The sequence below is a fragment of the Lagopus muta genome, chromosome 6, assembly GCF_023343835.1.
Source record: "Lagopus muta isolate bLagMut1 chromosome 6, bLagMut1 primary, whole genome shotgun sequence".
Lineage (NCBI taxonomy): Eukaryota > Metazoa > Chordata > Aves > Galliformes > Phasianidae > Lagopus > Lagopus muta.
In genome coordinates, this window is record NC_064438.1 from 5,528,237 (window position 1) to 5,552,250 (window position 24,014).

The following is a 24,014-nucleotide window of genomic DNA, read 5'->3' on the forward strand; positions in this document are numbered from 1 at the left end:
GACACTGTCGTGTAATTATGAGAACAATTCACCAATTAAAAGGTGTAGATTGGCTTAAAGTACAGTAATGGATGTATCACAGTCTTAACAGGTGGGAAGTCCTGCTATACAGCATAAAAGCATAATAGGCACATGTATATACATGAGTGTAGTTATCCTTCTGTGGGATTAAAATCACTCTTTATAATGTAGAAAAAATACTAATTAACCTGAACATTATAGGCAAAATTCCATGCAAAGTCTATGTCTTTGCAGTACTTACAAGTGTCTACTTCTCTCTACTAAATATTATATGTAAAAATTTGGAAATGATGAGATTTGGTAGGTGGTATATTTGTTCCTTTAATGATGAAATAGAATTCAGTAAGTATTTGCAATAACCAATATAGATAAAATTCAGGGATGAAAGGGAACAATGCAAGAACTTTTTAGATATTTTGGTGTATAGTGCATATATAATTTAACTTAATATAAATATATTAATATTATTTATTAAATATAATTTATATTTATAAAAATATATTAATATACTTAATATAAAACTTATATAAAATATACTTAATATAAAACTTAATATAAAAAACTTATATATAAAATATAATATTACTTAATATAAATTAACTTAATATAAAAAACACATAATTCTGCTAGTAGTAATGGAAAGAAATAGCAGCTGTTATTGTAAATGTTAGCCTTAATACAAAAAGATAAAGCAAGTGGCTCCATTCATAATAACACATCTCAGAGAAGTGATGTTTTCTTGTTTTCCCCAGGATTCACAGCTGAAAGCTCTGAAGGACACTGTGAAGCTTTGCCTGTCCTCTGTTCTGCGCAATCAACCTACTGCTATACATCGAATCCCTTCAAAACCGACAGAGAAGCTGACATCCTCAGCTACAGAGGGCTCAAAAGTTCAATTTCCAGTAATAAGCACCAAGGTATTGTATCTCCCTCACTCTTTTTTTTCAAGTATCTGTGAGAGTTTGTCCTGTAAGAGCATCAAACTGGAACTAAGAAGGATTCAAAATTCATTGCAAGATTAGGATGAATTTTAAGCCAATTCTAATAATTCTAAGCCAAATTTTGGTATCAGTAAAGTTTCACAGTGTTGGGAAATGAGTACTTTTATTTGCTGAGAAGCAAAATTCCATCTATTGCTTGCTAAATGAGCTGTGTCTGCATAATAAATCTACGAGGAAGATGGATTTACATCTAAAACAAGCAAGAATGGAAATTCATGGGATTATTTACCTGCCAGGCACTGATAATGTGTTTGTGGTACTACAGCACTGAACAGTGAGGCACTTTTTGTTTTTCACAAAAAAAGCCATGACAAAGGCCAATATAGAAGAGTAAAGCAGGTTGGTACGTTCAAACAGAATTTGCCGAAAGGGCTGCAATAATAGGCCAGGGAATATTTGATTTGCAGAATACATCCAGGAAATAGGAACAACAGTTCAGGAGTAAATATGATTAAAGAACTGGTTTCTAAAGCATTCTGATTCTATAAGTGAAAGCATTTTATCACAGTTGAGATATACAGTGATAGACGGATATTCAGATAATTTCCATCTCCAGGGTTGCATTTTGCTCTTCTATTCATGTGATTCAGTACATTTAGACTGAGTCTAAGGAAGAAAATTTTACAGCAGGATGGTGGAGCATTTGTTTCATTTTTCCCTTAAATTCTACAACTCTTTCGTGAAATATAAAAAGAGATTGCCAACTCACAGTCAGTTTGTAATTTTTTATAGCAGCTGTTGATATGCACCATTAGTACAGAGATTGAAGCCAAAAATCAGAAATCTTTCTCTATGTAATTAAAATTGAAATGTAATGTCAGAAAGTTGAATATGATTATAAAGCTGGATCTCATGTTGCTTCTCTTACCATATTGATTGTAGGTTCATTAACTATTTCAAAGTGAGAAGTCTTCATTTCGTAAACCATTACCTCCAGAAAGAAACCAGCTTATTATTTAGTAACAGCCCATGAGGATATTAGACTTCACTTAGATTAAAACAACTGGTTCTCCATTCTGAAGAAGGATGGACTCAAGGATATGCAGACTGAGATTTCAGGAGCATGTAGTCCCTGGCACAGCAAAGGAATACGCGTAGAGTTTGGAACAGAATTTATGACATTTGATTGAAAAACAAAATTATCTCCATTCTTTTTCCAGTCAATAATCAAATTGATTTTATGTTTAATGTTCCAGTTTATGAAATATAGCAATATTTCTATGTAGCAGTCTGAGTTCTTTGTATCACAAGAGTGCTTGAATAACTTATGCTCCCGCTTTAATAGACATTGCTCACATTTCTCATCACATGGCATATGCCATGAAAACATCTGCAAAAATGATGGTTCTGAGTCCTCACACTGACACCTCATTATTATAAATCTGTGCATTATCTGTGATTATAAAACCACTGAAATCTGCTACTGTAAAATAGGTTGTCAAGTCAGCATAGCCAGTCCAGAATGTCTGCATTTAAGCCTTATTATGGAAGGCATTTTTCTTATTTTTTTTTTAAAGAATAATATCCATTCTCATGTATCTTTTCCTTGTTTTTTTTTTTTTTAATCTTGCAGACTAAGTCAATCTAACTACATTGTTCTAACTACAGTGTTCTTTCTCTATCACATTTGCATAAATATTTTAATATACCAGGCTTGTATTCTGGTAAGTGTAATTGTGTTTGATTATTTTTCCTACGTGAAAATGAGAAATTCATATGAGCATCTCATAACTGAGATGCAGTTGAACTTTGAGGAAAGAAATTATCAGTTGTCTGGTAAATACCTTCTAAGATATTCTCATCCTACATAAGAAGTTTATTCTAAAATAGTCACATTTATTTTAAATCCATGGAAGTGTATGACATCTGCATTACTTAGATATGCAGTCATCTGTGAGGTTGGGGCACTTCTCACTAAAAACAGTGGCAATAAGAAGGTTGTATTTTTGTATTGAGAGCTGGAAATCACAAAATGAGTGCTTGCTAGAGAAGATGTTTAAGATAAGAACATGATGCAGAAAGGATAATTAGGAAAATAAATTTCCAAATTTCTTGTGAAGGTTCATTATAAAGATTTGATTTGCTGAAGTGTCATTTTTTTTCTTTCAAGAGACTGTAAGATAAAGAAACGCATAGAGATTCAAAAATTAGTGCATAAATGCACATAAATCACTAAAATCAAAAGTTTAGTTCCCTTGAACTGATTAATAGTAGTGCATTTTGCTACACCTTACCATGTACAATTTACAAAAATATAGAGAGAAGGCACTAATATTTCAGACAAAAACCATTTTACCTATCCTGTAGCCATCGTAACACAGATTTCACTCGTGAAAGCACTTCCCAAAGGCTGTCTGCATGTGAATTCATTGACACTAACATCTCAAAGGAAACCCCACAAAGGAAAAAACTAAGAAAGGTGGTCATTAATCCTGAACTATGAGGTCTTGATCTTTCTAGATTGTTGACAATTCTTTGTATTCCATAGTTTCTTTTCATACCATAATGTCCCAGCTAGTAACTTTCTGTCTCCTGGAAGTGGAGAATGCTCCCAAGTGTGTTTGGAGTTGCCAAATGCAACAGCTGCAGCTGCAACTATCTTGTGTCATCCCTGTGACACACTGGGGAGAAAGAAAAGGGCTAGAAATCTTTGAAAGGAGGATTTCTGATCTCTAGATGACCGCCTAAGGACTCAAAGCTTTACAGCCATTTAGGTACATCTAGGTAGATTATCATTAATGGATGAAAATCAACTAGGCTACCTGCTGTGGGGAACATGGGTTGGGATCATCTGTGAATCAGAGTACTGGTATTGACATCCAATTGAGGTCTCTTCTGTACTAACTGTAGCTTGGCATATGGAACAACTCTGATGTTTTAGATGTGTTTTCAAGTATATGGATTCACTAGGTGGAATGCTTTCTTACTCAATTTGTTCTAATTTTCCTTTCTGGAAAAGGGTAGCATTACACTTAAATTAATACATTTTTTATAATGATGGCTATCATTCAAATATCTTTGGCTCTTTGGCTGTGCAGTGTAAATATACCTGTGCCCTAAATGCAAAGAAAAAATGAGCTTGAGTCATTCAGAATATTAATGAAAATGAAGCAGAAAAACAGCTTTTATTTGCAGTAGCAAGGTTGAATACACAAATAATGGGCAGTACAATTAAAAGAATAGCAGAATAATGGCAACTAGTTTTCTCTAGGGTGTTTTTGTCTAACATTGTTTTACATATTCCCCACATAAATTCCTTCATAAATGCCCTGTGGTTTTGTGTGTTTTGTGGACTGCAGTGTTCTAGGAATAGAAATAGCCAAGAATTTCAAACTGTGAAGAAGAAAATAACAGCCCCCTAGTCCCCTACTGCACATGGCTGGAATGGAAGACCACCAACAAACACCATGTGTGTCCAAGTCCTGATAGAGGAAACAGGCTGAAGAATGAGAACTGCCCTTCTGTAGAAATGTAGGGGAACTATCATTCCAATGTTGCATTTGTGAATATATTTTGAAAAGATTTAAAAATCTACAAGAAGTTACATTTTCCTGGTAGTAACTGCTGCAAGAGCTGTTGCCTCTGCTTCTATTGCTGTGAATATTATAGGTACCAGTATACACTGATCAATGTAAAAAATCCAGAAAAGTAGGAAGTGTGGTGGCCCATCTTTCTTTCATCTAGAAATAATCATGCCCAATCAAAATGAGATCAGGTAATGTTATATCAGTATTAAGCCCGCAGAAGTGTTCTTGTGGGGTGCAAAGGAATGAGAGCTTGTGAAACTCTTCAGAGAAGGTACAGGTCTGAAAATGTGGTCACTCATTTTGGAAATTTTGGAATGGTCATGTAGTAACTCAAGAACATGATTTATTGTGTTAGTATGTCTTAGTATTCAGGTTAAACATAAGCTTACTGTTAGTTTGAGAGCATAGATACTGAGCCTCTACTGCAAATACTGAGCAAGGTTACTGAAAGCAGAAGATGATGTTACTGCCTGTGCTTCTTTACAAATTTTATCTGGGTTTTAGATTTTCCTTTGTGGGGGAATTTTTTGGTAGCTGTTTCTTTGTTCTGTTGCTGGTTGTATTGGTGTTTGTTTTTATTGTTTTGTTTTTTGTAGTTGTTGAGTTTTTGTATTTGTGGATGTCATTTTTTTAATCTAGAAATGATCTATTTGTGAAATCAGAATATTTATTAGGCTCTAGGACTTATTTCATTCTACAAAGGTAGAAACAATTGATAGAATGATTCTCTATGAAATAATAAGTAGTTAAATATTTGTACTGAATACCAGTTATAGAAAAATCTCATATCATATCATTGATAATACTGTATAATGATAACTGACTAGAAATGTAGAAAGAACTTATGATTACATGCTTACATTTCTTCAAATGCAGAAATATTTTGAAAGAATAAAGATGGATTAGGAATGTGTAAGTTGGGTCCAGCCCATGTTTTTGAAGACAGAACAGAAAATTTTTTAGTCATTTTAAATTACTATATATTACAGACTAGAAAACTGATATAATGCCTTCAGATTCATGAAAAATTAGCCAGCTGAATATGGAAATATTATATTTTGCTGTAGGTCAAGAAAGAAACTGTATTCTCCTGGATGAGGAGCTACAAGATATGGTTTACTAGCTTGTGGTAGCAATGGTAATGGGTGGACTAGATGATCTTTTAGGTCCTTTCCAACCTTGAGATTCTATGATTCTATGAAGTTAAATGAGAACAAATTACACAAGAAAGTAGTCTGTTTTCTAAAATTAAAGCTATTACCAATCTGGTCATTTATCATGATATTCCAGTTTAAATGAAGGTTCAGACCTTGAAAAAAAAAACTTGCATATTCATTGCTCAAGAACCTATGAAACAACAATAATACAGCTATGAATTTATTTTCATCATTGTAAGAAAGGTTAAGACTCTAAAAGATTCTCTAATGCATCTGGTTATTATTCAGGGTGGCCTTGGTTGTTACAACATGCTGAAAACATAACTTGGCAGTTATTTTTCTCCAGGCAGTAAATTTCAAACTGACATTCATAGAATCACAGAACAGCATGGGTTGGAAGGATCATTATGACATTGTGTCTGGAAGCATTCCCAATTTAGTCAGCATTACCCCTGTCTCTGGGGACCAAATAACAGGTAGAAGTTAATGAGATATTACTGGCACGTGCAGTTTCAGTGGCCTGCTGTTGGTTGCATTTGGCAGTGAGATTGGGAAACAGTAATTAAAATAAGCAATTACTAAATGCAGAGGAAGCCATGTTTATAATATGCAGTAATGACATAATATAACTCTTTCCTCACACGTGATCACTATGAGAATAAAATAGTGTTGAAAAATGACACCTTCCACTGTTATAGATTTTGATTTCAAAGCAGTGAGTAATACTTGTGTCCTCCGAAGGTACTTGCCATAGAAATCCCAAGTACTGAGTATCTGCAAGTCTAACGTATGAAGAAATTTGTCTTGAAAAAAATGAAAAACTGTAATTAAAAGAGCATGACTAGCATGACCTATTCCTTCACGAAAGTCTTTCCTGTTCTGCTTTCTATGGCTGTCTTTTGGCTTATAGACTTTCATTATCTTTAGGATCAACTGGATGCCAACTTGTATTACTTTTTCATTAATAATGGTTCATAAGAGCATGGCAACCCTTTCTCGTATCTTTTATTTCTTGAATTTACCTCACATTGAATATGATTTTGTTATTTGCTCAGGCCTTTCTCAGTGACTGATTTTTAATAAAATTTTATTATATGCTGGAAAACATTTAATACCGGACATCATTAAACTGAAAGCTGAAGCTCTTTGATTTTACTGCTTACTTTAAATAAGTCTTCATTATTAGCACATTATCTTGACACTGTATTAGTTTTAGAGTTGTTTTTTTTTTTTTTTTTTTTTTTTTTTTTAACAAAAAACAAGCTTTAACAAGTTTATGGACAAACCTGTTTTTAATTTTCCCTATCAGAAGGAGAAAGAGGAGATCTCTTGACGGCATTCCAGGTGTTACTGTCCTATGCTACTCATCTCTCATATTAAGCCATGATCTTTTTTAAACATATTTTTAATTATTGTTCTCTCCTAGTTACAGTGAGTTACAGTGATTGGGAGAAAACATAGAGAAAATATAGTAATTTTATTCCAAGTTGCATTTAGCAGAAAGATAGTAACACATTGTCTTATCTTGTGACTCTCCACTGGTGTTTGTGACTGGTTCCATTAAAAATATATGGATATGTAAGAAGGTTGGCCATTGTAAGACTTCATTTTGTTAGATGAGAGCAATTAGAAAGAAACTGAATTTACTTTCCTTTGCAATTCCACTTAAGGATATCTACTTCAAGAATTATTGTTATTAATACATTTTCTCACAATATTACATGTAAAAAGATTTGAAATCTGTGGAGGGTCTAATTAATCACTTTAAGAGGCTTTCCAGTTTGAATATAATTGTGAAATGACTCCCAAGGGAATTTCTCTGCCCGAGGATGTGTTCATGGTGTAGATGATAATTATTAATGTTGGTATCCTCTGTACAACATCTATTATTAATCTATTGTTACAAAGCTTCACTTTAAATGTGTATATGAAACCAGATGGGGAACATTAGAGATAGTTAAGTGTTCTTTTATTTGAGGAAAGATATGATTTGGAAAATGTCAGAAAGATGTGTCATCAATTGATTCTCGAGAACTGAGTATTTTGGCTATTAATAAAAATAGAATTTTCTAGTAATTTAATTACAGCAATTGCATTGAACCACCAAACATAAGAAATACAGAATAGGCCTAAGACATTCAAATTCAGTTTAGTTTTGAGCAATTTAAGAAATAGCCTTCTGACCTAAAACTGAGGAATATGTTCTTGGAGAATACTTCCTTTGGTGAACCCAGATCCTTGGAAAGGCGTATTCTTTATTACTGGATTGTGACCTCTACCTTTCTTGGGTAATCCAAAACTGGTTTAATGCAACCATATCTGCTTACATTTATTCATATATTTATCCAGAGATGAATTTACTAATATGCACATTTATCTATAATGTTTTCTAGTTTTTCTCTTTCCTGGAGAAACTGCCTTTCATTAAGCACTGACAGTTAACAATTCATTTTTCTGTGCTTATTTACAGTGGATTCTTATGTACCTATATAGAAAACATCCATGATTGATATGTGTATTAAGGAAAACTCTATCCCATTGTCAACAGCAAACTTGTAATGGATTTTTGGTTGTAGGTTATTTGGGAGAGAAGTCAAATGAGAGGAAAAATTTTTGTTAGATAATACAAGGCAGCAAAATGTAGTAGAGATAATCCTACTATAAACTATTTAAAAAAGAATTGAAGTACTTCATGCCAGGCCTGTAAAAGTGACAGTGTGACACAGAACTAATCCTTTAGATAGCTATGTGTTAAAGAAAACAGTTATGTCTTTGCTATATAAACAGTCATCATTTCTCAAGTTGTCCCCAGTTCTTTTGCTGGAGTTAGAGAAACAAAACAATAAAATTTTATGATTGAAACAGAAATGATTAATGATATGAATGCTAGAAGTCTATTAGAAAGTTTCTCAACAGTACAATTAGCTCAAGATAATCTTGATGTGCTACGTGACAAATCCACTCATATTTTTAGGTCAAATGATTAGAGCCTTCAGATAATGTAATTCTTCTCTTGGCCATTTTAAAGATTGTTCTGCTTTACCTTTTAGCTTGATCATGTCGGTGTGCTGGGTCCAATATAGTGCCTTGGAAGCAGTTCAGCAATTGTATTTTTATACTTTTAAGTGTATACAGTGAGATACACATATCTATGTGATATAAATAAAGGTTTTAGGATCAACTTTTGAGAAATTTATGGAAAGGCATTCTGTAAAGGTGAAATGATAGAACTGTAAACATGACTGAATTGTAGTACCATGAGATCTAAACTTGGGACTGAAATTCTATAGTGCTAAAGAAGTGTATTCTTTAAAATCTATGACCAGGATAAGAGGTTAATTTAAGGGAAATGTCCACACGGAAGGATCATAGGATTTAAAAAAAGAAAACCAACAGCAACAGAAGAAAGGATCTCTAATGGTACCTATTTTTAGTGAATGCTGAGCAGGCTCAGCTTACCCTGAGATGGTTCCAGTGGTTCCTAGGATTTAGGAAGAGCAAATTCATAATATATTGCCAACATCTTCCAACAGCAGTCAGCTCTCCTCAGAATGCTCACTATATCTTTAGAGGCAGAAATAGCCTTCAGGGAATGTTGGTAGTATTACCCATGCTGATTTGAAAGAAAGCAAATTCCATAGCAGGAGAGCACTTCCCTCAACTATAAAAAACAGGATTAACTAAAGCTGGGCCTGCTAAGGGAGAAGAGAAGATCTAGTGAAACTGCGTTAATTTTTTGACTGGATTATATAAAGCATAACTTTTTTTTAATTAAGGCTGTTAGTACACACACTTTTGGCTGTTAGTACACACTCATGAAAGATATGTTTTTCAAAAGGTATTTTTCTCCTCTTCACTAATCAGCCAATTGATTAAAATGAGACAGAAGCTGTAGGCAGCTGTCAGAACACCTCCCTGCCTACACACAAAACCCAACAGATAATCACATTCATTCCATCCAATGCTTATTTGAAGACCGTGGAGCCCGTTGCCAGCCTTGGCTCGATTGTCCTACACATCTACTATATAGTCCAGATTTGGCATCTTCTGACTTCAATATGTTTAAACTGATGAAAGATGGGCTACATGGGCAACATTTTCATAGCAGTGATGCTATCATAGCAGCTGTGAAACTGAGTTTCTTTCACTGGTGCAGATTTTTACAAGCATGGCATTCAGGCTCTTGTTCATTGCTGGCAAAAAAAAAAAAAAAAAACTAACAGCAGAGACTGTGGAAAAATAGTGTCTTGTAGCTGACAATTTGTTCAACTAGTGTTACTGTACTCTTTGTATCTGTTGTGGTTATGGAAATTAATAATAAGCATTATTTTCAGGGAGATCTTATCCTCTACTGAAGAGCAAACAACCAATGGGCTAACCTCAGATGAGAAATTATTAGACTCTCAATTCTAAAAGTAGTTATTTTTCATTGAATTTTCATAAATGTGAGGGTCACTGACCCTTGAAGTTGAACAGTTGGGGTTTTTGCGTTCCTGGGATGCTGTGCCATTTCAAATAATGCTGGAATACCATCTGTTCTCAAATCTCTTATTTTTTTAAATTGTGTATTCCCTCATGCTTTTAACTGCAGTCTTCAGTTCTGTTATCTAAAGAAAATTATAAAAGTCTTCTTTATTTAGAATCTTCCTTCTAACTGCACAAATTGTCAGCACCTAAAATTTTATAGTGGTAGAATTGTCCTGTACACAGAATATGCCTGACTATCCTCTAGCCAAGCACTAAAAGATTTCAGATGACTATAGTTTAGTTCCGTTATCACCAGTGTCAAAATGCACTTTAAAAAGCTTTTTCTGCTTAGTCAATTCTTTATTCATAAGTAGGCACACTGCAGAAACGTGTAAGCAAGAGCAGTGTAGAAGCCCAAATGATCTTGTAGAGTAAATTTAGCTTGTCAGAATGTACTCAGAATTAAATGTTACTGTGTTATTACTGGGTTTGTATACACATATTTTATATTCCATGGTAGTAAGAGCCTTAAGAAAATGTTATCTGATTGGTTTTATGAAAAAAAGCAAAATACATGCTTCAGAAAACTTGCAGTGACCTTCTGATCTGAAGATATCAGCAAGCATAGTAACAGTTTGTTCAACAACTGTGAATCCTAGAAGAAAATGTAGGAAAAATGCATACAAAAAAGAACAAACGTATTGCTGCCTCTACCAAAACTGTCACTCTGTGAAATGATCAGATGGATTTTGCCATGAGAAAGGCATTTTTTCAGCATCTCCTTAAGTGGCTGTGGCTATAAACATGGTACATGCAGAATTCAACACAAGATGTCAGCACATGTTTTTATAGCCAATATATAAACAATATGCAAAATGCTAAGTATTCCAGGCTGTGTCCTCCTTAGTGTGCTCCACTTCTGACACACTACTATCTCAGTTTTTACTGTGTTCTCTTTATAACCTGCCAGTTAGGGAGAATAAGAAACGGGTCATTATCATGTCCTGTTTATAGGAAAAATAATAATTAGTAGTTTGACTGATTGCATTTAATCTCAATCTTATGTTCTCTTTCATATTTGAGTGTGCACACATACACAGGCACACAATTATATCTGAATCAATGTGTTACATAGCATGAAACATAATCTTGATGTAAATTATAATAAACTATGATATATAAACATACAGACACTTGTGAAGTACGCTATTTAGATTCTTGAATGATAGTCATTATTGATTGAAACTTCAAGTTGGACTGTCAATGCTTAGCTCTATTAGAACCCAAAACTTTGTGATGTATGCTATCTTCCTAGTGCTTAATTTTCCTAAGCAGACTAACTGACAGCTGTCTACAGTAATTTTCAGTGTTTTCCATTCTCACATGTTTCATACAATATGTATAATTGCCATAAGGGAAGGAAGTGGTGGTGTACTGTCTTCATCTTATGGCCATTACTTTTGTGGATTTCACAAGGTCAATATGAGGACAACAGATTGCCTAGAGGAACTGTGGTTGCTCCCTCCCTGGAGGTGTTCAAGGCCAGGCTGGATAGGGCTTTCAGTAACCTGGTCTAGAGGGAGGAGTCCCTGTCTCTAGCAGGGGGATTGAAACTGGATAATCTCTAAGGTCCCTTCCAAACCAAACCATTTTATTAATTTTATGAATAATATTTCTAATATTTGTTTTCATTTAAGATGGGTAACTTTTAGCTCTTCTTGTTAAGTCTCAATGGAAAACGTTTGCTTTTTTCTTAATCTCTTCAAATCACATAATTGAGGTATCCTCTAGCATAAGCCCTGGTTTGCAGTTAAAGTAAATGCATCATTTTGAGAGTCTTGAAAATCAATATACAGCGAATCATTACAGAACACTTCTTATTGATCCTGAAAAACTTGAATGCATACATTTTCATGAGAGATTTTTGTTTTCTTTCTTTTCCTAAACTGAGTGTGGAAACATAAGAAAATGCAATTGATACAGGTTGGGCAACAGAAAAATGTCAGTTGAAAGTTCTACTGGAAAGCATTTGGTTAAATTATGAAATATGCAATGCTCTCAAAATGAGCTGTGCTAGAAAAAGAACAATGGAATTCAGAGCACAATAACACAGTGGACAGATATGGCTTCTTTTCATATGCAGGTAGCATTGTATTTTGGTGACTGTTTGAACAGTCCTCTGTTGCCTATTTAGATGCCCTAGAATAGCTACCCATCAATTTCTGTAGAAGGGCTTTGCTCTACCATTGGAGGTATTTCAACATCAGCTTAAACTCTAGTTTGCTGTACATTGGTAAAGGACTTTCATTCCATTCTGAAAATGCAAGTATATTTTGTAAATTACCAGAGGAAGGTAAACTGTCACTATTTTCAACTACTGTGCCTCTTTCATGCCTGTTTCAGGTATTATTTTCCTGAGGAGACTCACTTTAACTGGGAAAATTGTGATGTACTAGGAAATGCTCCAAATGATGCTAGAAATGTTCAGGATCCCTTCCCTGGCTCTTTGCAATAAGATTTTATGAAGTTTTTTTTTCTTCTTTTAGAGTAGTTTTTCAAGAGAAAAAGAATCCCATACCAAAATGCCAGAATGCCTATATTGTACACGAGATAATATAATACTGAGAGGCAGGTGCATATGTGAGGGAAAATAGTGCACTCATACTAATGTTCTGAAAAGGATGCTTCAGGAAATAAGCCCATCTAAATATAACTCATATCATCTCGAAGATCTATTTGAAAGAATAAATCCTCTCCTGATGGATGTTCAGCCATGTGAGCTTATCATAAACATTCATCTCTGAGAAATTCCTTTATAACTAACACAAATACTCATGAAAAGTGAAGAAAGGAAAATGTTATTTCATTGTCCATGTTAAAGTTGTGCTTACAATTTTCAATTTCATTGGAACTGAGTTTTTCCTGGATTCTTTGTAAAAACTTGTTATGTTCGGTGTTGGCATAATGTATATGAGAAAGCAGATATTCTCCACCTCAAAGATGTTTAAGTATAGTGTAAACAAAAAAAAAAAAAGGGAATTCTGTTTGTTTAAGAAACAATATGTAGAAATTTAAATATCTTGTATGCCATTGGATTTGCAGTCCTTTGAGATGAATTGCCCTATGTAAACATAACTGTGTAGTTGTGATGTGAAAATGAGTAGAAAAGTGAACTATGTCTCTCCTCTTACTGGTGAATAGTATTGACTATTTAGTAGAGAAAAGTTAGTTAGCTCTTTTAAATATGTATACAGATGTACACAAATATATGTATGCATATGCAGTGACCCATTACCATCATAGTAATACATAGTGCAATGGTTTGTTATTAGAATTGGACTTTTCATGTATTTCTGTGTGTGAGTTAAACTGTGAAAGAATTTATAATCAGGATATTAAAAAATGTGTTACAGTGACTTGCTTTATTTTTCTTTGCAGGCAATTATATGTATTTATCTGTGATTTCTGTTGTGGAGAGATTTAAAAGATTACCCCTTTAAAATGTCTGAAATTCATAGAGCTAGGAGAGCAAGTACAAATTCTACTGCACGATGCAAACAGTGACTCTACTTTTGCAATTGCAAAGGTTGGAACTAAAAAGAGGAGGAAGCGAAAGATGATAGAATCAACATCTTTTCTTGAATAACTGGCCTGTGCATGCCAGTGGTTTGCAGATGCATTCCTTGGTTTCCGGAGTTCGGGTTGGATGTCAGGGAAAAATTGAGGAGTGGTACTGCATCGGCACAGGCTGTCCGGGAAGATGGTGGAGTCACCATTCCTGGAGTGCTCATGTAACATGGAGATATGGTTCTTAGGGATATGGTTCTTAGGGATATGGTTAGTGGGCATGGCGGAGATGGTATGGGGTTGAACTTGGGGATCTTAGAGATTTCTTCCAACCTTCATGGTTCTAAGATTCTATCACAGCTCTGGCATTGGTTGTTTTACATGTTTCTACTTTTCGTGGTTAGCAGCCTTTCTGGAAGGAGGTGAATGCCAGCACCCCCAGCCTGGAGGGCTCTGCTGCTGATCTTGCTCCAGGCAGCTGTCTAATGTAATGAAGTATAGCCAGGTAGAGCAGGCATGCCTGCTAGCTTGCAGTCTTTCTCTGTGTGTTATTTTGTATGTTTGGGCCAGTGCAAAGCTGTTTCTGGAAAAACTCCAATGATTCCTGGACTGAAAGTCCAGACTATGGATATGCTTGTCATAATGGTGTATGTCACTGTAGAAAAACTATCTTGGTTCTTATGCAACTGATTTATTTATTTTATTAAGTTATTATAAACCTCTCTCTGCTCAGTAGGAAATTGCTTAGTTTGTTTTTCTTACATTCAAAATGCTGTACAATTATTTTATTAGATCCTATGAGTATCCTTAATTGAAGTACTTCTTTAACGTGAAAATTGAATATCAGTAGAAACCCCTGTTGTGGAAAAGAATGACCTGATGATTGAAGTTACAGGACATAAATGTGCTGGTTTGTGTGGGCAAATCATCTGGCAAGTAGACCTGTCAATGTAACTGTGACATCTCCTATCACCAAATGTTGACTAGAGAAGGAGAGGTACAGTCATGCTGAAAAACCATGAGGAAAGATGCAGGATTGGATAACATGATCATGCAGAGGGTTGAAACCATCTTCAAACCCAAGCCATTCTGTGATCATCTCTGCAATAGGAAAGAGTTCAGCTGTGTTTCAAAGTCAAAAGATTATAGAAGGTGGGATTCTGTTGATTAAACTTTCTGGTCTTCTTTAGCCATAAAGTGAGGCTAGTACAATAAAAATACAGGCTTTGAGAAGAACATTTGTAAGACATTGGAAGTGAAAGAATGTACAAAGTATAAGCGAATGAATGCCAAAGGCTTGTAGCAGGGACAGGCTCTGTAGCTTCTTCCAATACAGACTTTGGAAGAGAACTGAAAGAACTGATCAGTTTGGCTTGCTTTTCAGGTATAAGTATTCTGAAATTTTGACCACAAACCAAGCGAGCACCAATGGGTTCCATGAGCAAGCATGTGTGCATAATGCATTGTAAAAATGTAACTTATTTCAAGTTATTTCAACTTATTTCATTTTCTAGTCAGGTTTGTGAAGTCTCATCAGGAAGATTTTGGAACTAAAAATATTTCCAAGAAAAAAAGGTTAAAGGACTGCTGGTCCTTTAAAAAATACTCACATGTGAAATCCTGGATAGATAAGTTTTGGGGAGAGTTCAAAAAAGCTCTGGACAAATTGGGAAGGAATTCAGAAACTGTTTCCAAATCAATTTGCTCCAGAGCACTTGGTGGCATTTTCATTAGGTTAGCTGTCAATCTAGTAAATGGACTTCATTCCGGCGGAGAATAGGATATTCTTTTCTTATTATGAGAGACTTCTTTTAATAATAAAGAGTTGTTGTTCTTTCAAGAAGACTTTTGTTTGCAAAGTCTTATTGAAAACTTCCTGCGTAATCAGCAAACTTATAAACCTTCAAAAGTATTGGTGTTTTATTTTAATATTGATTTTTTTTCCCCTTGATTGGTGTAAGAAGTCAATCTCAGCTTTGAAATGTTATTGATTAAACATTCCTGCATAAAATGTGAGAATGTTCTATGCTATTCTGACTGTAAGAACAGAACTCAAATCTCTGGGAACTAATCTGGACCTGGCAAAACTCCTTCCCATCTTCTGTTCCTTTTTGTCTTTATGGTTCTGGTAACATTGGACCCATGCAAGAAGTGTCATGGCATTTCAATCTAGATCTCAAGATATACAGATCAATGTTGGCATAGAGTAACAATATGAAAAGTATTTGGAGATGATTGTTGTGCAGTAGCTTGGATGATGTGCTGCCTGTCAAGTAGAAATCATACAACAAATGAAGTTTCTAGGATAAAGCATTACACTCAGATTGTAGTGTTATCAGATGAGAATGGGAAATATTTTTATTTTGTTTATTAGCAGTAGTATTTGAAAGCAAGACATGGGAAAAATGCTTCCTTGGTGGCAGTCTCCCCTAAGTCTCTTAGACTTCCCTCATTTTGTAGTGTGACATGCTGAGAAATCTGATATCTAGGCAGAGGTGTTTATTTTCTCCTGTTAATAAAGGTTCAAGCTGACTGGTTTTCCTAGCCTCCTGTGTAGATTTACTGCTGTAGGTAGTCAAGAAATCAGGTTAATGTGTGCTGTACCTGTGCTGTGAATCATTCAATGCACGTATAGCCATCTTATTCAATAAGAGGAAATTGAAGTTTGCAAAACTGTGCTACGATTGCTGCCCAAACAGGCAAATAACTCAGTACAGATGAAAGACCAGTTATGAAATGATAATCCATTATTTCACAAGAAGCACAGAAATATGAGTTTGGAAATTTTTTTTTTTTCTCCTTTACACTTCTCTTTCTTCCCCCCATTTAAACGTTGATGGAAGAGAAATTTTTATTTAAGTTGTTCATTGTTACCAAGCACTGTTCTTTGTTACTAACAGGTTGCTCTTTGTTAGTAGCAGGTTGCTCTGGTAGGCGTTGAGATGGATCTTGCATATATCCACAGAAGGAGACTCTGTAGCCTCTCTGGGCATCCTGTTCTGGTGCTTCATCACCCTTACCATAAAGAAGTCTTAACATATTTTTGTATGGAACTTCCTATGTTCAAGTTTTAGGCCACTGCTCCTTATTGTGTCACTACGCAGCACCAAGAAGAGCCTGGCCTCATCCATTTGCCTCCCACCTCCCTTTAAATATTCAAAAACATGAACATTAAACATTCCTTTCTATAAAACTTATGGAAAATGCAGTGCGTTTAGTAGTTAGCTGTTTGCAATATCTGATCTTTGTAATTTCCTGATTTTCTAAATTGACTCTTATGAAGTTTTGTCTGTATTAACTGTTGGTTTAATTTTCCTTTTCTTTCTTTTTTTTTCAATATCCAGCAAAATGCCTCAGCAGAGAAAGAGAGTCTGCACGTGGCCTCAAGAAAGGAAGAAAACCAGAGTGTGCATGAGTACGATTCTCAGGTTGTAAGTTGAGTTCAATCAGGTTTTAATCTAGATGCTATGAAAACATCAAAACCTTAGGTGATTATCCATGTGATTTACTTAAGTGATGATGTAATAGTGAACATAGGCAATCCCATCCACAGTGGGAGAGGATCCACAGTTCTAGCTTGTGAAAGTATGGAAGATAGCATCAAAAATATCAATCACAGTAGTTCTTGAGTGAACTGCTGAGCACTTTCATCCACACACAACCATCTCCTATGGAGATGAGATGTGGCTTGCTGGTAGCAATCACAGCAATATGTCACAGTACAAAGAAAAGACTGGGGAGCAGATCCAGGTGATAGAGTACCTAACAAATAAGCTAAATAAATCACACATTTATGTATACGTTTATTGTTTTATTTATTTATTTATTTATTTCTTCATTATCTTTATTTCTTCTTTATTTATTTATTTATTTATTTATTTTTCAGTTATAAACAGACTTCTCCTCTGCCACACCCTCCAGAGGGGCAAAGATTAATAGCATACTATCACTATCTGCAAGAGTGCATAATTTGCTGTCAAAACTTTATGTCTAAAGAAACATTACATCTTCTTTATGTCTAAGGAAACATTGCATCTCAAGATCTTACTAATAAAGGAGAAGAAAGAATAAAATCTAGTGTTCTGAAGCTGGAACTAACTCCACTTGGATTATGAACACTATCACTTAGATAAAATTTCAGTCTTGAGAATCCATTTGAACTTTTCTTGTACTTTTAGCCTTATTTGGTTTTTTGTGTGTTTATCTGAAGTTTTGCAGCTGCTAAACATTCTTCCAGTTGTCTCAAATGTGTAAATGTACTGCAGTTTTTCTTCATGGCTTTATGCTTGTCCATTATAATTAATATAGTATACACTGGAGTGAGTACAAATGAAATGCTGTTTACCGACAGGATAGGGACAGGCCAAATGAAATTAGCTCATATTTAATTTAGACACTGCTGACATCTTTGCTGTCATGAACTTTGATGTACGACTTGTGATAGCCAGAATTGGGTAGAATATAGTATATAGCACATCTTGTTTCTTTCAAAACATATAGTCTGTCTAACACCATAAAATCTTAACTTCAGTTTCACTGTTAAAGATATATTTATTTTCTCTCTTCCCAGAATCATAGAGTCATAGAATCACTAAGGCCAGAAAAGTCCACTAGAGATCCCCAAGTCCAAACACAGCTCACCCACACCATGCTCACTGACCATGTCCCTCAGTGTCACGTCTGGAAGATCTCCAGGGACAGTGACTCCACCACCTCCCTGGGCAGCTTGTGCCAATGCGTGACCAATATAAATTTCCTGGGAGCCTTTTCTGATTCATGAAGACAACTTTGTCCTTTGTCTCTTTTTCATTTCAAATATTTCCTATATGTGTCATTTAAAGCTATCTTCTTGGTTGCCCAAGAACCCAACAAGTTATAAAATGTTTATTTGTTCTTTTCTCATCTTACATTTCTCACTGTGTCCTTGTAGAGTAACTGATGGGTAAAAGTGATAGTGCTTTTATTTACTGCCTTAATTTCCTGCAGTAAACAAACACTGCGCATTCATTAATCATTCCATGACAAAGAACACTGAGTATTGGACCAAAACTTATCCATGTTTCTAAGCAACCACAGCATTTACCTTCATTTTTCTCTGTCAGCTCTGTGTTCTCCCTTTTCTTTCCCAAGGAAGTAATGGGAGAGAATAAAGAAATCATTATCGTAACAGAATTCCAGTGATGAAAATCATTATAAAATTCTTGAAGTGATTTCAGTAATACTGCTCTGTGAAAATTCTTTAGCAGATCTGATAAACAGTTTTCTGGAATAAAATGTAGACCTAACTTGCCTAATAACATTATTTCCATAGCAGAATGACATTGTAATAGTTCAGCTATTCTGTAAATATGTCAATGATTAATGTTCAACTTCAAAAGTTGGAAAAGTTGTATTATTATGGGGAAAAAAGATGAAATATAAGAATTCAAAATATCCATTCAATTAGCTCAAGAAGCGTCTGGGCAACACTTACAGATACATGGTCTGATTTTTGAGTGGTCCTTTGTGGAGCTAAGGTTTGGACGTGATGGTTTTTATAGGTCCCTTACAGCTCAATATATTCTACGGTAAGTGCATACTTCTTTCGGTGGAGAGCTAAAATCTTGTGACCTAGCAAATTGCAGTCTGAGATAACAGCAATCTGTTATATGGACATGTAGACCATTGCCTTTTAGAAATGAAGAGATTGCCACATATACAGTAAAGAAAGAGGCCTGTATTATTCTGCATGGATTAATAACAATTCAAATACCAAATAAATTGCAACATCTGATAGAATTTGTGTTGTATTAGAAAGCACGATTTTGTTTCTCATATTCTCCTATTTCCATATGTGGAAATAGGAATTTGCCAGAATTTATCACATTAGTAGAGATGGAAATATTTTCTTGATTTCCTGTCCACCTGTGATAAATGACATGATTACTTCAGAAACAAACACAACTCTTATTCAGCATTTAGATAGAATGGGATACCCTTGTAGTTGCATCATTTGCCAGTTTGCAGATGAAATTGAATAGTTTAATAGCCAAGGAAATGCTGAATTTTGATTGCCTTTTTGAAAAATCTTTTTAAATGAAGATGCACACTTAGCTGATCCTCTATTATAATTTATACATCAAGCTGCAAACTTCTCCTACTCTGCTGTATAATTCACTAGCTAAACTGAAAACCATAACTTCTGAAATTTCGCATGCTTTAATGATTCAAGCTGCACATTTTATGACCTGAATTTCATAAAATTTGTCTAGCTAATAAAATTGCATACTAAACTAATCAAGATGGAACAATATTTCAAGAATATGCCCAACCTCAGTTATCATATCTTCTTAAATTTCTCTCTTTGCTGTTGCATACACAAAATGTATTGCTTAAGGCAACACTAATAATGCATTTGTAGCTATCACTATTCAGAATTTTCAGTGTTGTATTTTAGAGCTTTTAAAATTAAGTGCTCAAACATTAGATTATTGGTTTCTTGTTGAATGTGTGTTTGCCTTCATATTACTATGAGCAAAGCAGAAATTTATATATTAAGTATTTTTATACTTTTTTTCACCATCTCTTCTGATTTTGTGGAGTGTGTAAAGATACTCTGTTGTGGCTTAGCCTCAAACATTTTCCTGGAATTTATGCTGCGGGGAAACATCTCGGGGAAGACGTGAAAATTTGAAAGAAGTCAAGTCACTATTCAGTTGAAAAGAGCCTTTACAACTTAAATACTTTCATTTAATTCGCACTCCATTTGCATATATTAGTTTTTAATAACAAAACCAGTATACAACTTCCAATGTGAGTAAATATTAAAGCAATGGCCAAAGACTATCTATGCTTTACTGTGTTTCACATTTTAATTTATTTGCCTATAGAGTCATTAATTCTAGTCCTGAATGGACATTTAATTTAATTACAGTAGAAATTTTAGTCCCATTTAAAGACATAAGCCTTATAATGCAGAGGTGTTTTTGATTTGCAGTCTGTTATGTAATTCTTACAGCATCTTCTTTGTACTATTCACCTCTGTTTTCCATCATTTAAAAAAGTATATTTGCAAAGAAATTGACATTCTTGTTGGAGTAAAATGACAGTGATCAAGACTAACAAGCCTTCTGATACCTTGAGATTTCTTTGACTTCTCTACTCTATAAGCTCTATGCTTAGTATACAGAAGAGATCTAGTAGATCAGACAAGAGAAGAATAATAAAAGAGTCATGGAATCATAGAATCACCAAGGTTGGAAAAGACCTACAAGATCATCCTGTCCAACCATGCACCCATCACCAATAGTTGTCACTAAACCACATCCCTCAACACAACGTCTGAACATTCCTTGAACACCTCCAGGGTTGGTGACTCCACCACCTCCCTGGGCAGCCCATTCCACTGCCTGGCCGCTCTTTCAGAGAAGTAGTATTTCCTAACATCCAGCCTAAATCTCCCCTGGTGCAGCTTGAAGCCATTCCCTCCAGTCCTATCACCAGTTACACGAGAAAAGAGGCCAATCCCCAGCTCACTACAACCTCTCTTCAGGTAGTTATAGAGAGAAGGTCTCCCCTGAGCCTCCCCTCCTCCGGACTGAACAATCTCAGCTCCCTCAGCTGCTCCTCATAAGGCATGTGCTCCAGACCCCTCACCATTTTCATTGTCCTTCTCTGGACACCAGAATCCTCAATTCCAATGTCAATTTTCAGTGTTACTATTTCCTCACACGCAACAGAAGATTGTAATTATTCACCTGTTCCATGGAACCACTACAGGAATGAATTTCACTACTCATAATTCAACATGTATAATTTGTGGCACTGGGTTGCCATGGTGGGAATGGGTTGAGGTTGGACTTGGTGATTTTAGAGGTCTTTTCCAACTTTAGTGATTCTATGAGATAAAAACAGAAGGAAAAAAAGCAAGCAAGCAAGAAAAAAAGCAATTAAATTCCTAAAAATTTACAAGATCAGACTACCCAGGGAAGTGTCACCAATGATTAGATTTTTTTTTTTTTTAAATGGGTATTTTAGAGGAAAAAACAACAGTAATTACCTGTGATATCTGTATTGACAGGTTGGCAAGACATGTCTGGGGAATTACAGTAATTCAACATCTCGTTTGAAGACAGCAGAAACAGAGACAAGCTTGCAGGTATTCAATTTCCAACAAATTGTTGGGTTTTTATTAAAAGCTCTTGCAAAGCATTAAGTTACTTGAAGTATTTCTACACATTCTATCCTAATGCCTTTGAGGCAGAACTGCTTACTCAGTTCACAGACTCTCACTCTTCCACATTTCAGTTCATCTATTCATGATAGCTTTTGGCTATTAACAGTTTTCAAAACTGTTTCATACTTGACCTGGAGTAGCCTTGTAGTCAAATGGCTCAATTTAATATGGTCATATCCACAGCATTGGGAAGAGTAGGAGAATCTGCAATTATGCCAAGCTGTAATCAGTAATCCTACGAATGAAAAAGTCTTACATGAATTGTACACCTGTGCTTTTCATTTGAGAGACCAAAAGAAGCAAGTTTAAAAATATAAATAAAAAAAACTTAGTGTTGCATGGTTTTTTCCACTGTCAAAGGATGCTTGCACTGATGCTGCTTTCACCCTCAGCAGATGTTGCACAACCCTCCATGGACTAAACCTGAAGACAAAAAATCACCTGAAAAAAATGAGAAAAACTTTGAAGATTCTGTTAGCACAAAAGAAAAGAAACTGTAAATGCCACTAATGCACATTTACAAATGTTCATCACTTGCTTCCAACTTCACATTCTTTTTAGTCCATAGGCAGGAATAAACCAGATTTCTAAAGCATGCATTTTTCACTATTTTATGAATGTTTGTTAGCTAGTCTAGAATAGACCAGTTAGTACCTTTCAGCAATAATCCAAAAGGAATGTTTGAAGAAATGCTTTGTAATACAGTCCAGTTTTTGAACTATTATTATACCTGACTTAGTAATTATGTACTATAAATTAGTTTGTTAAAAAAGCTATTCCCAAATATTTTCTCAGTCTGATCTATTTAATGTACCTTTATGTCAGATTAGGTTTTAGATCAAGAAGTAAGGGACAGTGAATGCAGAAAAATATATGTTAAAAATCTATGTAAACCTAGTCAGAGTACAATGCAATTCATCAGAATAAATGTAAAGATGGGACAATAGGGCTCCATGTATACTTGACTTTGAGTAATACATTTCACATCTGCTTACTTAATAAAATATCTTTGGTTGCTTTTTTTTCTAACTGCTGTCACTAGTTGTATTTTGAGCCCTGAACTGTTGGCAGAAATGCAGAGTTCAAGGTCAGATGTAGGAAGAGTTGTTTTTAGGATCCAAGCAAAAAGTTTTTCAAATGAAACTAAGCTAAAATTTCTTAGTACCCTATATGGAAATCACTTCCATCCTTCATACTTGCACTCACCTCAGCAATATAGATATATTGGAAACTGTGAAAGTACATTCTGACTACAGCAGATGACACTACAGGACACTACAGCAGAGAAGAGTGTTTTAGAGAAGGCGTGTTCTATGATTCCTAGGGTTCTTCTGGTTTCTCATGGGTCATGTACCCTATTGCAAGGAATTTGAAAGCAGAAAGGAAAAGCAAGAATGTCATCTTGCTGTGCATGTCATCATAAGTAGAATACATGTACCTCGTGATTGAGAGGGAAACATTTCAAGAACTAGTGTCTTAGGAGCAATTCACTGCCTAATAGAAAGCTTTAATGCTTTCCTTTTGCATATGAAGCGTTTTAAGCACCTGTAACTCCTAAGCTCCCTGTCTACACATAGCACTACATTGTAACAGTTCCTTGACTGAAAATAACATATTCATATTAGTTTGCTTTTCCTTGCTTCTGAATCAGAAACGCATTTCACTCTGATGTTTTGTACGTGCTTCCCTACTCTGAAGTGGATGTTGCAGAATGGTAGGTTTTCCAGCCAGGAGAAATCTCAAGAATTGTAAAAAGAAGCTCACAAGCTGACTAAATGATGGCAAAGTACTTCTCAGCAAAGTCAAACTAATGTCAACAAAAAGATTATCCATGTCAAGCATCAAAAGAAGTGAAATCCCAGATACAATAATAATCAGAACGGAGATGTGGGTTTTCACAGCTGATCTTGACCAGCATCATCAAATTGTACCCATCAAATTCAGCAAGCAAAAGTCTGTCACAGCAACAGTCTGCACCTAATTCCAAATATGTCAAAAACAGAACTTTTTATGCATGTGAAATTGAAATATCCAAGGTATGGACTGTGAAGAGGCCATT

General features: G+C 35.0%; 1 protein-coding gene across 4 annotated transcripts in view; it reads left to right on the plus strand.

The window, feature by feature from the left end:
• LOC125694320 (leucine zipper protein 2-like) overlaps nt 1–22,980 on the plus strand; it is a 140,173-nt gene extending 117,193 nt beyond the window's left edge. The window contains exons 9-12 of one of the 4 annotated variants that reach the window (XM_048947320.1): nt 774–938; nt 17,085–17,168; nt 21,800–21,877; nt 22,348–22,980. In XM_048947320.1, the coding sequence (XP_048803277.1) occupies nt 774–938; nt 17,085–17,168; nt 21,800–21,877; nt 22,348–22,455 (435 nt within the window). In that variant the 3' untranslated portion in view covers nt 22,456–22,980. Of the gene's footprint in view, nt 1–773; nt 939–17,084; nt 17,172–21,799; nt 21,878–22,347 lie in introns of all 4 variants that reach the window. The other 3 variants (XM_048947321.1, XM_048947318.1, XM_048947319.1) reach the window with 3 other exon arrangements.
• The last annotated feature ends 1,034 nt before the right edge of the window (nt 22,981–24,014 follow it).